The sequence below is a fragment of the Musa acuminata genome, chromosome BXJ2-2, assembly GCF_036884655.1.
Source record: "Musa acuminata AAA Group cultivar baxijiao chromosome BXJ2-2, Cavendish_Baxijiao_AAA, whole genome shotgun sequence".
Classification (NCBI taxonomy): Eukaryota; Viridiplantae; Streptophyta; class Magnoliopsida; order Zingiberales; family Musaceae; genus Musa; species Musa acuminata.
In genome coordinates this window covers 34032162-34047992 of record NC_088339.1, presented here as the reverse complement: position 1 = coordinate 34047992, position 15831 = coordinate 34032162, and the positions used below count along the sequence as shown (strand labels likewise).

Sequence of the window (15831 nt, the reverse complement as noted above, 5' to 3'; positions counted from 1 at the left end):
ATATGGATCTCCACTGACTGGAATATCGAACTATTTGCCTGGTCATCGAGGATCATCACACACACCAAAGATGTTCCTGGTCTAAGCTTCAAGAGTACGGTGAAGAGAAGCTAAAGGAAGAAGGGAGGAGGGTTAGCGAAAAGTGATTTGATGCGAGCTTGGGCACTATTGGACATGGACAACCATCATCATTTCCACTTTCTCATGGGATGAGTCAAGAAACACCTCCTCAATCCTGCCAAAAGACAAACAAATGATGTGTTCTCGTTTCGCTTCTCTTTTCATCTTTGTCTCCATCCATCTATCCATCCCCACCACCTTCATCCTTCACTGACTGCCTGCCTGCATCGAGAGTCCATAGCACAAACCCAAAGATCTTCTCGATAACTCCACACTTGTATTTTCATTTCTTATATATAGAATTAAGGATTAGATGCCATCTAGAAATCTTTTTTTTTTTTTTCAAAATATATAAAATATACAACTATTTTGTATAGAAAAATAAATGTTGTTAATATTAGGGTCACCAATTGCTATCAGTTCTCATGATCTGTATGATCTGTATTTCATTTATTATACTACCAAAAGGATTTGAGAAGAGTTAGAAATTCAAGAAATTTCATAAACACTCAGAATCCCTACAATTTTTTACATAATTATGTTTGATTTAAAATCAATTACTTAATCTTTTTTTATTGTATATACATACATACATACATATATATATATATATATATATATATATATATATATATATATATTAGTATTAAGATTACCAACTGCTTATCTGAATCAATAGGACTTTAACAGTGCATCTCAATAGCTAAAGCACTTTCTAAATCACTAGGCAGAAGCTTGGCATCAGCTCTTCAACTTAGGGTTCCAATCCCAATTCCATCTGCCATGATGTGATGAGGGAATGTCGAGAATTATCCTGATAAAAATATCCTGCCTCTGTGGCTTTGAAACTGTGAAATGCCTTCTTTCCACAATGATATATTAAACTACATTCATCTTATCAAAAACATACATACCCTTGATGGTATGTGTGATGGGAAGAGAACAATAAAACATAGAATACTATTTAGGTACCAGTCGATGAGGCAAGTTATAAAGACTCATCCACAAGAATTGTGGTATATGGTAAGCTTTTTCATGAGGAATTAATTGGTCATAGGAGGTACCATAATATGCATATGGTAAGCTTGTCATATATCACTTTCAAAGATCCCAATAATATGCATATACTTGGAAGGTAACTTACCTCTTCTGAGTGATTATTTCTGAGTCATCATACAAATGAGATGTTCATGTGTTTATTCATTTTAGTTGATGAGTTCATAATGGATATTGAATTGTAAGATTAGGACACCCCCTCATGTGTTATGGATTAGCTTGTGCATAATCGCAGAGAGAGAGAGAGAGAGAGAGAGAGAGAGAGAGAGAGAGAGAGAAAAGGCATGTCATTTGCCTTAACCTTGACAGTGTTTTTACCGAGTACCATTCACTGTCTAGAATGATTTGTTGGGAAAGCTCAATCAACATGGGTCAAAAGTCATGCAAGACTAGTAGCATAGGGAGAGGGTTCCTCTTCCTTTCTACCTTTGCCATGGCTTCAGTACCGCTTCCCTCAACTTTTGGCTGACAAGTCCCTTTTGGGATGAGCCCCCATTCCATGTGCTCCCATCCCTCCCTCCCTCTCTTCTTGGTGGTGGATCAACATCACATGAAAGACAAAAAAAAATGAAACGAAAAGTGATGTGAGTAGTGTCTTACAGATAGAGAGAGAGAGAGAGAGTTGGATAAGAAAGGATCCACGACACAGCAAAAGCATGTCCATGTTCAACAATGACAGACCAAGGTGCTCTGAGAAGAAAGAAAGAGAGAGAGAGAGAGAGAGAGAGAGGAGAAAAAGAAGGATCCAATCTAAAAAGGATGTCTTTTTGTGTAGTGAGTGCATTGCTTCACACAATGGTGTGTTACTCTCTCTCTCTCTCTCTCTCTCTCTCTCCTTCAACCTCTAAGCCTCATGAAAAAAGCTCATGGCTTGTGTGGTTGCTTTATGGCAAAGGGAGATGGAAAAGCAGAAAAGGAACCCAATAACAGGCCATGTGACTCCTGCATGTTGCTAAATGCAAAAGTCAAAACCATGGAATCTTTGGCCAAGTCAGTCACTCAGCTCTTCTGTAGCTTCCAACCTACTTCAACACTTGCAGCAGATGTGATGCCACCTCTGGGCTTCTCTGACAATGTGGCCTGCCCTCTTTTTGGTTTCTTTTTGTGCATGTTTAGTATGCCTCACAACATTCATGGATTGCATCCTTACATACAGTAAGTTCTTTGTTGGGTTCACATCTTTACTTACACACAAAAACACTATATATATATATATATATATATATATATATATATATATACACATCATGAATGATACCACCTTTTATGCCTCTGAGGAAAATATCACAATAGTACCACCTTTGGTAGAAGATCACAAGTCTGAATCCTGCTGCAAGTGTCTGATATGTATTTGACCACAGGAATCATACATGAAAATGGAAGGGAAAAATATGAGCCATCATCATTTCTTGTAAGCAATTCAAGGTTTCTACATCAGCAGCTGATATTTGTCACATACAATTATCATATGAGAAACCAAAATTCTCATCAAATTGGTTTTCACATGTTCCATGTTAATTCCATCCGATTTCACCTCAGATTTATTTGCAAGACATGACTTCCTGTAGTAAAACAATAATGACTTTGAAAATTGAAAGAAAACTGTGACCAAATTAATCTCTATACTCTGAATGAATGGCAGTGAGTTCAACTCTTCTAACATTTATAGGTCTTGTTTATATATATATACACCCATCAAGTCATAATAAATTAGTTCAAGTCTTTTCCCATTTTCTACATGAGATTTGAAGTTATAACTTGATCATCCCACAAAAAACATTTATTTATCTTATGTGGGTCATTGCCAGTAAATAATAATTGAAATGAAGAAAAAAAAGGTGGATATGTCATCAAGCTCAGTTTTTTACCTCTCCTTGGAATTTGGAATTTGGAGACTCCTGAAACAATAACACCAGTTATCATCAATGCAACATATGCACTTAAAACCCATCTTTGAAGAAACTTGAATTACTTGTTAAACTCTACCATTCCTATCATTGTGCACATCCCAAGAACAAATCCATATGATCAACCTTCATGTCCCATCCAATTTTGTTCCATGAATTTGACTGTTCTTTAATGAACTCTCTGATCCCACTGCATAGCTCCATCAGAGTATAACTCATAATCAGCCATCATTAAGTCTAATGTTTTGCAGCATCACAAATACTGAGCCCCTTTTGGTCATAACAGAAAACATAGAGAGCAACACTGCACATCCACAGAGAGCCAAGTCTCCACTGCCATAGAAAACACAACAGGGCAATAAGGGAAAACCTCTGAATGATGCAGTCTTCATAGAACTACGGAAGCGGCACAACCATGTAGAAAATATCTCAAATCTTCTAGCAAATGTATAGTAAGCTACTAATCTTTTGATCTTCTTTAGAAGAGGACAGAAATTGTGTAAACACCCTAAAATTATTCATAATTCAACTGAATAGCAAAAGAAAGTAGGTCTTAGATTTTTGACATCCAATTGGTGGACACCATCTATCCTAGGGCAAATCAATCAAAATCTGTTAGGTCAATACACTACTTCAATGACAATGAGCAGCAGTCACTACATTCTAGCAAATCATTTAGCGTCAAGTTGGAATAACATCAGCTTACCATCTTTGGAAATAATGCTTACACCTAATGACTCATGCTGCTATTACCATTCCTCGTTGACCCATCATTTGAGATACAGCACTATTAGATTGAATTAGCTTGCATTCCATTTCATCGTTGGAATAGGTTCTCAAGTTCTCAATTCCACTCCCCAACAAGGGTTTCCCACTTTCCCTTCCAATTATAAGACTACTCCACTTAATTTTCCGAAAAAGAGCATTATAAAGATATGACTAATGGTTGACTAAACAAGATCAATAGGCACATATACATGTGCAAAATAAAACTACTTTAGCTCAGTACACAAGCATTACAGAGTCCATACCATCATTAAGTTTAGCAAGACACCCAACATTCGGTATAATACTGGTTATTCCAAGCACAACATTCACTGCTTTCAAGTTCATCAACTCATCAAAAGCACCTTCCACATATCCATCATACTCTTCATAAGATAAATGAACTATATCTGGGTTTTCATCTTCATGCCATTTTTCCAATACTGTATTCATGACATAAAGCAAGGGATCTATTGGCGCTTCACTTGCTGTATGCTATTCTAGATAGCCTAAGCTTCTAAAGAAACTGATTATGTTCTAAGTAATGTCACGCATGAAATTAAATTAAGTTCAAAAATTACACTAAACAAGGTACTTGACATTAGAGTAAGTCAAACTAAGCATCATCTCATTGGTTTCAATGGTTAATAGAAAAGAAAAGGGACCCTATCTATGCCATATTTTATCTCTCTGTCAATCTCATTCTGTCTCAAAAATTACAAAGAGGATTACAAGCACTACATGACTCAACAATCTAAAAGGATACTGTTGATAATGATCTAATTCACAATATTATGTCACTCGAAGGCAGTTTCATTTGGCACAAAACAAGACGAAGATTAGTATGAATTAATGGCATCTTAACAGTAAACAAATGAGAAAAGTGAAGGGATCATGAACAGAAGAAAGAAAAGGATAACAGGAAAGAATCATCACTGGACCAGTGCTATTAAATCTACGTTAGGAAGCCCAAGCTAATAACTTCCAGCATGACATGACACCTTGAAACTACATTCTGCTAGTGTGGAGTGCAAATACAGAATCTCTAAACTTTGTGACAAAAGGAAAAAATCATAAACATAAAACTTTGTGGGTACAAGACAACCGTTAATGATGACTTGCAAAAACATTCATCTAAGGATATAGATTATGATGAGTAAGAACAAAGTGAACAGATTTTTCTAATGCATTAGGCGAGAAGACCATCTGTCCTAAGCAGCACAGTTTCCCTTAAAACAAAAAAAATTCAGTGAAGGGAAAAAGACAAAATACCCATATAAGCTGAGTGTCTGAGCCTCGAAACCTTGTTAAAGTTCATGATACAAAAATTGCACTCAGACTATTTCAAAATGATCTCTTCAGGACACAGATTAATATAATACCAGGGAAGCAAAGATGAAGACTGCCAAAATCATCCAACACTTTATACCTTTATCTGATTGTCACAAACTTGTTGGTACCGTGCTTGGCCCAGAATGTCCTCAAGTCAATTGGATTTGAAAGGTTATATCCTTCTCCAGCAAGCTTCTCCAGCACCTTCTTAAAGGCACCCTGGCTCATTTTTCGACCAGCAATGCGTGCACCCCGCCTCTTGGTGCTCATTGGTAGAGGGTACATTGACATGTTGGTGGTGCAGCATGCCGACTGCCACCCTCCAACGCCCCACCGGTAGCACGGCTGGGGCTTTCCTGTACAAGAGCACACCGGAGTTGGAATCCTTGAGATATCAAAATCGATCCCGTTGATGATCATGCCTGTGCTCTTCCTTGCAGCCTTCCCTCGTGAAACTGAACCATTGGGAACCTCATCACTTGGCGCTGTGACTTTCTTAGGCCTCTTGGGCTTCGAGGATTTCTGCAGACAACCCCTGGGCCTCTTCTTCAAAGGTGGCTCATTTTTACCAGTGGTGTCCGCCATCAAAACCTTGTCGTCCTTGGGTTGTGGCTCCGGATGCTGCAGCATCTGGATGTTGTGGACGGTAGGGGGATCAGGGAGGACGCCGTAACTGGGATGATGCTGATGGCGCACCGGAAAAGTGTGGAAGCTCTTGCTGCTGTCGTTGCCCTGCTGAGTCCAACCGTCTCTCATGAAGTCCATTGAAACCGATGGCTCCGGGAAGCTGCAGTGCCGATGAATGAACCCCCCATTTGATAGAAGGGGCTTTGCATTGCGCTCCACCACAGAGGACATAAGCCGCAGCCCAAGGTTTCCCTTCGATGGTGGCTCATAGTAGCCCCAATTCCGGATTCCTAATCCGCCATCATCATCCATGTAAGCCGGTGATAGAAAAACCAAAGGGGATGTTCGACGAAATTGTCAAATGGGCGAAGCAAAGATCAGATTTTTAACCAACTTCCATAAACACAATGCCTTCATCTCACCATCGCCACCGTCCACTGTCATGGAAAGATCAAATGCATGAGAAATGCCAACACTGCTGCGAAAAACAAGCAAAAAGGCGACACATTTCAAGAAACCCCAACTTCCAAAGCCGGTCGCAAAACCACGAAACGATGAAAAGCAGGATTAAGGTCACAACAAAGACGAATCCCCACAACCTTGGTAGCAGGATTGAACTCCTAGGGTTTCAATTTCAGATCTTTGCAACGGAAACTGCTACGAACCGGCAAGACCTAGTGGAATATCGGATGAAAATGTAGAAATTTTGAAGTCGAGCGTCTACAGCAAAAACGTTCCTTCCACTCGGAAAAGCAAAGAGAAGGGCGAAGGAGACAGAGAGACGTACCTCGGATAGCGAGAGGGGGACCGGGCTCTCGGGTCTAGGGTTCTTTTGCTTGTGAGAGATGTGGGGGTGGAGGGGGGCCGGAATACGAAAGGGAAAAGAGATCAGACTTCCAATAAATGAAGAAGGTCAGCCATGAATGAATAAGTTCAAGATGCATTAATATGCTTCCCTTGCACAGTATATATAAATAAATAAATATATATATATATATATATATATATATATCTTCTTTTTTCTTTTAATTTTCCTTCAGATATTAAGACCCATATATATAGGTTATGTTATTCTAGAAAAAAAAACCCAAAATTAAATTAAAAATAAGCTAAAATTATCTAAAAAACTCTTCATACTTATACTATTATCATAGTTTATAATCCTATAAATATAATAAATTAATTTTTGATTATATAGATTAGTGTCTGTAGTACCGAACTATATCACCCGGTATGGATGGTACGTACCGATCCGACAGGTTGTCGGTACGTGAACCGTCTGTTATCAGTCCGAGTGCACTGTTACAGAGCTACAATACTCGACATACCTGGGTGTATCGCTCGATATACCGTACTGGTACCGAACCCAGATCGAAACACCGATACGATACGATATTACGAATCTTGATATAGATATAAATTTCTATCTGCAAATCAAGATTTATAATTTCGGTTACATGTCGCGTATCAGTTCGGTTGCGGATCAGTGTGTGTCATGTTCTTTATCGGAAGAGGAAACAAAGAAATAATAGGAAGAAGAAACAGTTCTTGAAAGACCCAAAGGACAACACCAAACACACTATCACTCAACACAACACAGATTACAAAGAGATTACATGAAACATACACCGTCATGCTTCTCAAGAGCACGAAGAAAGTCCAGCTCAAAGGAAACCTACCAGGCCCTGCAGGTTATTTCATGTATCCACATTCTCATTGTTTCTGTACTATCATTGGTGAAGTCTATTGTTCATAGTACCTACCAAATCTTCTAAGGAATACAAATCAGAACAAAAAGTGTACATGCATTGATTGTTACGAGTATTATCCTAGATTCTGAATGCGAAATTCGAAGCTAATTACCAACATAAACTTGCAGACCGTCGCATGCGAAATATGTGATAACAATATACTCCAGCATCTCTATCGATTAAGACCTGAGAGTTGACTCAGAGGTGGAGACCCAGGTTCTGAACTGGTAACAGATGCCAAAGAAGACACTCTATCGTCTTTAGAGATTGAAATGAGGTTCAATGATGTGGTGGACAACCGTCTTATCTCCTTGAAGCATCCGTTAGAATGGGCAGAGTATGAACACTGCATGAGCAAATCAGGTGTTGCACCGCCAGCAGAAAGCCTCCAAGGAGTGGGCGTCATGAAGCCATTTTCATTTGTTTTTCGGTTAAAATTGTTGCTCCTTTTTGGACTAGGTTTTGATCCATAAACTGTTTCCTTCCCTGTGAGCAACAGATTCTGTAATTTTTTCTGGTCCTGTAAAGAGTAGAGCAAGTTAATAGCTTAGGATAATTAACTGAAAATGAGGCACTTAAAACAAAATCGATATCTACTCGATATCGTCTTTTTAACTCTTCCTTCTTTAGCCTTATAACTTTGTATTCCTCCAATAGAGACACCAATGGCACCTATAACAACAGCAGAACAATGCATTGGAGCTCAAATGAAAGTGATCGGTCACTATATATTCCAAGAATCCACCAGACAAAGAAATAAAATATTCTCTCACCCCGTCATACAAGAAAGGCATATTTCTTTCTTTCTCCCACACATATATTTTGTTCATCAATTTGTCAACAGTATCTGCGATCAATATTACAGAGTTCAAAAAATTATAGAAGAGAGTGACATTGGAGTTAATCAAGATATACCTGGAATTTTGGTGACAATTGCCCGTGCTTTCTCGGCACGCTTTAGATTCAAGTGGGCACCTCTTCCAGCACTGTACTTGTTCTCATCCTGCACCGGGCAAAAGCCATTTCCAGTTATTAGGTAAAAGTTGAAATCACATGTCCTGTGTCATCTCATGATAGAAGATATCAATGACAAAAACAGTCTACCTGGTCATAATCTTCAAGCCAATTCTCTTCTTCACATGCTGCGAGCCATTTGTCTACTCTCTCCATGATTTCTTTCCTGATCATGGATTCTTCTCTGGCTTTCACAATTTGCATCTCAATTTTAGTCAGAAGCTCAGAAGGATCTACGATACCTGGACATAGAAAAGGATCCAAAGGACAGGTGACAAAATCCCAAATGTTCTCCGGTACTCTCCATTTGCCTTGAATTATGTAGACTTACCGGAGTCTATAAGTGCGCCAATTTTCTCCGATGCTGTGCTCATATCGGGTTCAATGTGTGCAGTTCTGCATATCTCTTCTAGTTCCATCCTTTTTCTTAAAACAAGTTCTTTCATTCTCCTAGCTTTAAGGTTTGTGAGTCTCTCAACCTCAGCTTCCATCTGATAAAAAAACATTAATCCAATTAACTGCTTTTAAGTTGGTATTAAACTGATAATGAAGCTCCGGCAATCCAACCTGTTTAATCGTATCAAGTGAGAGTAGACCAAAGCATCCAATATCATGTTCAGGTAATCCAAGAATGCACGTTACTCTTCCAAAGTATTTCCTCTCCTCAACAGGTGTATCCATTAGATTCCACAGTTCCAAAAGTGACTCCACTGCTTCTAGCAACTACAAAGTGAAAATGGATTTTTAGGCATTTGACAAGGATTATTCAAAAGTGTGCTTGCAGGACAATATTAACCTTTTGAGTTCGTATCTTCTTTTCAGTTTTTAGCTTTAGGATTGCTTGAGATAGGCCCTCAAGTACTGTCTCACTTATGTTTGGAGAATGTCCTCCACCAGTGTCATGCAGACTGGGGTGCACAGTTTCCACGGTCTTCCTAAAGTCCACTTCAAGATGTTCACATAAAGAATGCATCTCATTTACAGACTCCAGTACTTTCTGAAGGCGATCAGACTGGAAGCAGCAGAATTTATAGTCAGATCATGTATGTAATATGCATTTTGTAATAATGTATGTAACAAACATGTATGTAATAATGCATCTGCGATCATCCTTTGCTCAAAATATCTAGTAGGGAATTTCTAAAACTACCAGTGAATACATGAACAAGGTCCACTTACAGATTATCCATGATTCCATTAGTTTCACACGCTCTCACGATGCGGGTGGCTATCTCATGCAAGTTTAACTTCAAAAAGTTATATACCGAATACCAATACAACTCATAATTCTAAAGAACATGGATTATAAAGTGTACAGCAAACAAATGAAAATTATGCCACAATAACATATCAGACTTCGAACAAAATTGAGGCACAATAACAGACATTTAAAGAAACAATCTTCGGAGCAGCTTAAAGAAATAAGTTCGGCGGTCGTGCCCAAGTTACCTTGTTGGTTGATGGACTTGAACATTTCTCGTAACATCAGTTCCGATACAACCAGAGGTAACAGCATTTAGATACTTCTTGACGAGTATCAGTTTGCACATGATAGACAGATGAAAATATAACCTTCGTAGGTTTCTTTTTCAGGAGATTGTGGCTTATTTTGGACCATCAAGCATATGCCTCCTATGTTCTCTACGCTTAGAGACACATGCAATCACATGACAATTACCTCATTTGTAAGGAGGAAAAGAAATAAATATATCACCATTAATATGTACATTGTATCTCAAACTCATCATCTCTCTGTAAATTGAACAGATATATCTTGTAGGCCAATATGTTGAACTTACAAGCAGGGCTGGGAAGAATTAGATAGGTTCTAAAATGCCACGTCTCGTTATTCTAACGATTCACAAAATAAAATTTTTAGCTGTGCTTCATTTGGTTCTTTTGAAACTTTTTTTGGTGTTTCTATTCTCTGTCATGTAGTTCAGTGATCTACTTTCTTTATTCATATATACAGGCTTGTAAGTAATTTGTATGCAGAATATCTACCAGGGTATCGACTATCACAGTTTCAATCTTCCATGTTCAAATGAAGTACCGGAGATCATCATGTTTCACCAAGTGGATGAAAGTGGAGGGAAATTTGAAGATGTCAGAAATGCAGGGGGACGCATGGTAGACTAGCCATCTAGTCCAGGACACAAGTTAGCAGCTCAAATAGTAACATAAAGGAACTTGTTGCATAACCAAACAAACCTTTTCCTTCTGGAGAATGCGTAGCTGTGATTGATACTCGGTGAGTTTTCTTATTGACAAATCATCTTCTTCAACCTTAACAGGATTAGCTGGAGAATGATCATGGTGACTGGATCCCAAAATCTCTACATTGATCTTCTCAATCTGTGACTTTATATCAGCAAACTGTTTCAGCCGTTCCTCTTTCTTTTTTCGTAAATCTTCCAAAAGAGGGTTAACTGATGCAAGTTGCTCCTTCAATGGTAACCTCTTCTCCATCTACATAATGATGGCAGAAATAATCACCAAACACAGAAGGAATTGGCAGAAATAATGCAAGTTTCAACATAATGGCAGGAAAAAGCATTTTTTGGTGCAAGGAACAAATAAATCCATATAGACTTGCCTGGAACTAACTGCTGACGTTTAGGTAGAAAATAGATAAAAGTCTAATTAACTTTGACAACCTATCAATAGCCTGGTGGTAAGGTTTTCAATTAAAATTTGTAAAGCAGATCGACCATAGGTTCTATAGACCCAAGAATACCTTGTTGATTTTATATTCATTACATGTTTTTATCCACTAACATTTTGGTTTGGAAGTGCATGCCACCAACTTGTGTTTGTGAAGCAAAATAAGAATCCAAGTCTTATTACATTGACTCGAGAATTGCTCATTACAGTCAGATCTATAAAGTATAAAAAGGAACACAATTAGCTGAAAAACCAAACAGTAAATGGTACTTGGAAGTTGGAAAGCTACGAGGACTACAATTCTGAGAATAGGAGCATTCTGCAAAGCAGCATTAGTAACTTAAGATATTTTAATTGATAGCTAAAACAAAAATTTTAATTGCTATCCAACAAATTGGCTTTACTAGAAACAAAACCGGTACTGCTTTAGTATTTGTCATTTCAAAATTTCAATTTAGGTTTTTCTGAAACCAGTAATTTCTTCCAAGTTTGAGCAGTCCATGCGACTTCTGCCAAAACTGAGACGTCAACCGGCTGGTTGATTCTGTGCAAATTAAAGAAGATTTAAGATTTGATATGTCCAAACCCTATCAGATATACTAGATTTCGAGTCACAGCTACAACATTACATGAAAAAACGAGTATAACTGAACTTGGATATGGTTTAGCAGTTTTTTGACAAATTCAAAAACATATTCAAGAAATCATAATGCATGTGATATAATGTAGCAAAATTATCAATCGATCAAAGAAGCAAAAAAGAGTAAATCTTGAATACCAGTAATATCTATGAAAGTTCAACATGGTATTCATTAAAAACATCTTCCGTAATGTTCAATCGATGAATTCAAACTATTTAAGCTATTCACAGTCTTTTATATATTAGGTTTCAGCCAAAGCCAGTGAAACCATAACAAATATCCTACAGAATATATACCTGTCGTCCGGAACACGGGAAGCTAGACTTTTGTAATGCCTTGCCTTATTGAGAACTAAAACTTTATTTTCTGAAATTCTAAAACTGATCTGAAACTTACGAAGCAAAACTCCAGGACTAGCTGAAACAAAAGCAACACTTGTAGACCTTAGCTACAAAGAGTCAAACTTGTGGATGAAGAAGACTCCGGGAGATTTATATCCAATATGAATATACGATTACAAATATTTCAGAATAATTAAAGTCATTTAAAGAAAGTCAAAGAATAATTTAACTCCTTCATAACAAATGTACAACAAGTGAATATATCAGCACTATTGATGGATATGCCGGCTTTGCAGCCACATGGATCAAGAACACTACTGTATCCAGAATGTGTTGTGAAGGCATAGGGATATCACAAGTCATGGAGAACAAAGGGCACAGAGAGTGGGGGAGGTCACCTTTAGCTGGAGACTCTGCTCACCGAGGGCAGACATAAGAGCAGTAACCTCTGCTTCTTTTTCTGCTAGCGATCGGTGGAGATGAGCCCTGTTGCTGCCGGCTTCTTCGACCTTCCTTCGGTACACTCGAATGCACTCTCTCTCTAATTCCACCAACATGAGATCCTTGTCCTCTTTGCTCTCCCCAACCTCTGTCCATATTTTCTGCTCCCACAAACACACAACACAATTTCAAATCCACCTGAGAATTGAATCAAACCCAGAAGGAAATATAACCAAGCAAACGAACCAAGAACAATCAAAAGGAAAAGATTTTTCCGAAATGGAAGCAGCGGAAAGAAGAGATCTTTTAGGACAGTTCAACCTTAACATAGTCTAACAAAACCAAATTTAGAAACTCCAAGATTGCAAATTTATCCACCAGATATAACCATTCTAACTTCGTAGTCGTTCATGCCAAGAAGAAGACTTAAAATTCAAGAAATGATGCGCCGCATCAAAGAAACACAAATCCACAAAGGAAAGGATACCAAGAAACGAAGAGATCCGAGTATCACGTCGGCAAACAGAGATCTTTTTACAATGAATTAAACCGAGGAAACAAAGACCATCGAATAGAAGGCGAAAAAGAGAACAAACACGAAAGAGAGAGCATGATTTGAACCTCCAGCTCTCGAAGCAAAGCACCGCATTTGGAGCCCATACAGACACCGGTCCGAATTCCCGTTTCCACCGCCACCTCTCCCTTTGTCCTCTGAGGAGGAGGAGGAGGAGGAGGAGGAGGGAGGGGCAAAGATCCCAACTTTCCTCCTCTTTTCTCCTCCCTTGCTTACCTCCCAAGAAGAGAAGCGTGTACAGTTGCCTCTTCCATAGAGAAGAACACCATGCTCAACTTTCCTATGGCTACGAGTTGGATTTTCCTCTCTCCTTCGTTTGGCTGCTCCAGAAGATCATCACAAATGGAAGAAGAGAAAGGGAGCGGTTGATTTGGATAGGAAAGAAGGGATTTTTGGAGAGGAAAGGCAGCAAAAACTCCTCAAGGGATGGGGAAGAAAACAGAGGCAATGGGAGCTACTTGTACAAAGGCACCCCACTCCCATTAGGAAAGCAAGCAAGCAAGGAACAACATTTAAATAAACATGAAGAATAATCTTGGAAAAGCAAAGGCCATGGCCATGCTCTACCAACAACAACAACAGGGAAAAGACATGTAGAGGAATGCTTGGTGGGGAAAATGGTAATCAGAGGTTATTGCATTCTATTATGGTGAATGTTCTAAGAGGAACAGAGTGTGTACCCCTCCACTATGTGTATGAGATCCTCCAAATATATCTCTTTTTATTAACATATGAGTATAAATTTTATGTTATCCACTATGGTTACTGATTAAAAGTTTTAGACCATAAAATACTAAAAAAAAAGACTTTGGTAGTTTGTCAATCAAAACTAATTTTGAAGGTTTATTAATGTCTCTCTGTCTTTTAACATTAACAACAAGGACATAGACATGTGTAATTTTTAAGGTAGAAATGGTAGCTTCAAATTTGAAATGTAGATAAAAATATAATTTTACCAATTCTAAATGGTATAGAAAGATGTCTATTTTCATAATTCTACTTTTTTTTTTTTTTACCATTATTGTTAGATTCTTATGAGAGATTTTTTTATACCCAAGTTAGATTTTATTTATCCCGCGAATATTGATGCTTTGTCGATTATTTAAAAAATATCTATTATATTATGTTAGGGTTAAAATTGATCCTACGTTTATGTTATGGAGTCAAGTCAATATAATTATTTCTTGAACATAATCATAATTATAAAATTAGATTTTCTAATCTATGAATTTGACTCTATGGAATGTTATTCGTAAAAAAAATCATGGTGAGATTAGTACTCCAAAATATTAGTTTCCTCTGACTCATATTCATGTGATATATTTAACTAAATAAATTTTAGATTAACCTAAAATGTTGATCACATTATATCGAGTGATAATTAAAAAATTATTAGAGAATATCCATCCTTCACTCTCGTTGCCCGGCCAAAGGAAACCCATACCTCTCATATTTTAGTGGACTTTGTTTGTAGGTTGGCATGCCGTGATCTTGATGTCAACCATAGAAAAAAAAGAGACAAAGAAAGAAAAGAAATCGATTGTGATGCCAATTTGGTGAGCCGTTTCAAAGCTCCAAATGATGTGGTTGTTCATTCGAGTTAGGAAGTCACCATCATTGAAGTCGTCCTCTTCCCTATCTGCCGAGGAATTGATTTCGCTTCCATGTTTTCTCTTCGGGTGCAACCTCTTTTTAAGCTTCTTAGCATGCGTAAACGAAGGTTTCTCCTATTCCAGCAAACCCATATCCCTGCACCGGCACGCACCTCTTTTAAGCTTCTTAGCATGCACAAACGAAGGTTTCTCCTTCTCCAGCAAACCATATCCTGCCTGCACAAGCAAAGTCATGGAGGAGCAAGATCCCTGCACCGGCACCCACCTCTTTTAAGCTTCTTAGCATGCACAAACGAAGGTTTCTCCTTCTCCAGCAAACCATATCCTGCCTGCACAAGCAAAGTCATGGAGGAGCAAGAACAAGGTGGGGACTGACTGTCTACACTTGGCTTAGAAGTCGAGATCGCAGTGGCAAGAAGAAGACGAGGAGAAAGAGGACGTGACTTGCCATCAGTTTCGGATACACGTCTATTTCGCTCCTTTTTGTTGCATTTTTTGGAAAAAAAATAGATTGCCACCTTCTTTTCTTAAGATTTATGTTTTTTTTTAAATATATAAATAAGATAAAATCATAAAATTATAAATATTTTACTGATTAAATGTCATATTCTTAGTTAATTTAAATCTTCTTTTATTTCTAATATGTCTCTTTTTATTATTTATTTATTTATTTATTAAGAGAATCATGAGATTAATAATGATTGATGGATATGAATGTTAGAGAATCAAGAATAACTAAGTATATAAAAATTTTGATGTTGATGTGATTAATGTTTGGAATTATTAGAAAAGATAGGATAGAAAAAAATATTTTTATTCATGAATAACTAAGCATATTTTCGATGAAAGATTATTTAAGATAGTATAAATATATGCTTTACTATATAGTAATTAAAAGAGATAAGATAATTAATATTAGTAATACAAGAAAATATATAAAAAATATTTTAATAAAAATTATAAATAAAGATCTAAATACTTTAGA

General features: G+C 37.5%; 2 protein-coding genes across 4 annotated transcripts; both read right to left on the bottom strand.

Annotated features, from left to right (window-relative positions):
* Nucleotides 1–3004: 3004 nt before the first annotated feature.
* LOC103976750 (protein Barley B recombinant) lies at nucleotides 3005–6730 on the bottom strand. Of its 3 annotated transcripts, XM_065097206.1 has the most exons (3): nucleotides 6595–6730; nucleotides 5278–6244; nucleotides 3005–3416 (listed from the first exon to the last, which is right to left on the bottom strand). In XM_065097206.1, the coding sequence occupies exon 2, from the start codon at nucleotides 6117–6119 to the stop codon at nucleotides 5280–5282; it is 840 nt and encodes a 279-aa protein (XP_064953278.1). In that variant the 5' UTR covers nucleotides 6120–6244; nucleotides 6595–6730; the 3' UTR covers nucleotides 3005–3416; nucleotides 5278–5279. The 3 variants fall into 3 exon arrangements, with proteins under 3 accessions (XP_064953278.1, XP_009390341.2, XP_009390343.2); XM_009392066.3 differs by lacking the exon at nucleotides 3005–3416 and having other exon boundaries at nucleotides 4963–6244; XM_009392068.3 differs by lacking the exons at nucleotides 3005–3416; nucleotides 6595–6730 and adding an exon at nucleotides 6407–6558 and having other exon boundaries at nucleotides 4963–6244.
* A 663-nt stretch (nucleotides 6731–7393) lies between these two features.
* On the bottom strand, nucleotides 7394–13910 carry LOC103976752 (65-kDa microtubule-associated protein 6). The gene is made up of 11 exons (XM_009392070.3): nucleotides 13281–13910; nucleotides 12617–12820; nucleotides 10784–11041; nucleotides 9369–9584; nucleotides 9140–9295; nucleotides 8904–9063; nucleotides 8663–8814; nucleotides 8474–8561; nucleotides 8332–8405; nucleotides 8156–8230; nucleotides 7394–8078 (listed from the first exon to the last, which is right to left on the bottom strand). The coding sequence occupies exons 1-11, from the start codon at nucleotides 13317–13319 to the stop codon at nucleotides 7731–7733; spliced, it is 1770 nt and encodes a 589-aa protein (XP_009390345.2). The 5' UTR covers nucleotides 13320–13910; the 3' UTR covers nucleotides 7394–7730.
* Between the last annotated feature and the right edge of the window lie 1921 nt (nucleotides 13911–15831).

Bases quoted from the DNA above. Each gene is read 5' to 3' on its own strand.
- LOC103976750 (XM_065097206.1), bottom strand. From the start codon at position 6,119: ATGGATGATGATGGCGGATTAGGAATCCGGAATTGGGGCTACTATGAG.
- LOC103976752 (XM_009392070.3), bottom strand. From the start codon at position 13,319: ATGGGCTCCAAATGCGGTGCTTTGCTTCGAGAGCTGGAG. The intron at 12,821-13,280 runs GTTCAAATCATG...TTGTGGGAGCAG, and splicing joins CTTTGCTTCGAGAGCTGGAG to AAAATATGGACAGAGGTTGG. The intron at 9,296-9,368 runs GTTAATATTGTC...TTCACTTTGTAG, and splicing joins AGAAGATACGAACTCAAAAG to TTGCTAGAAGCAGTGGAGTC.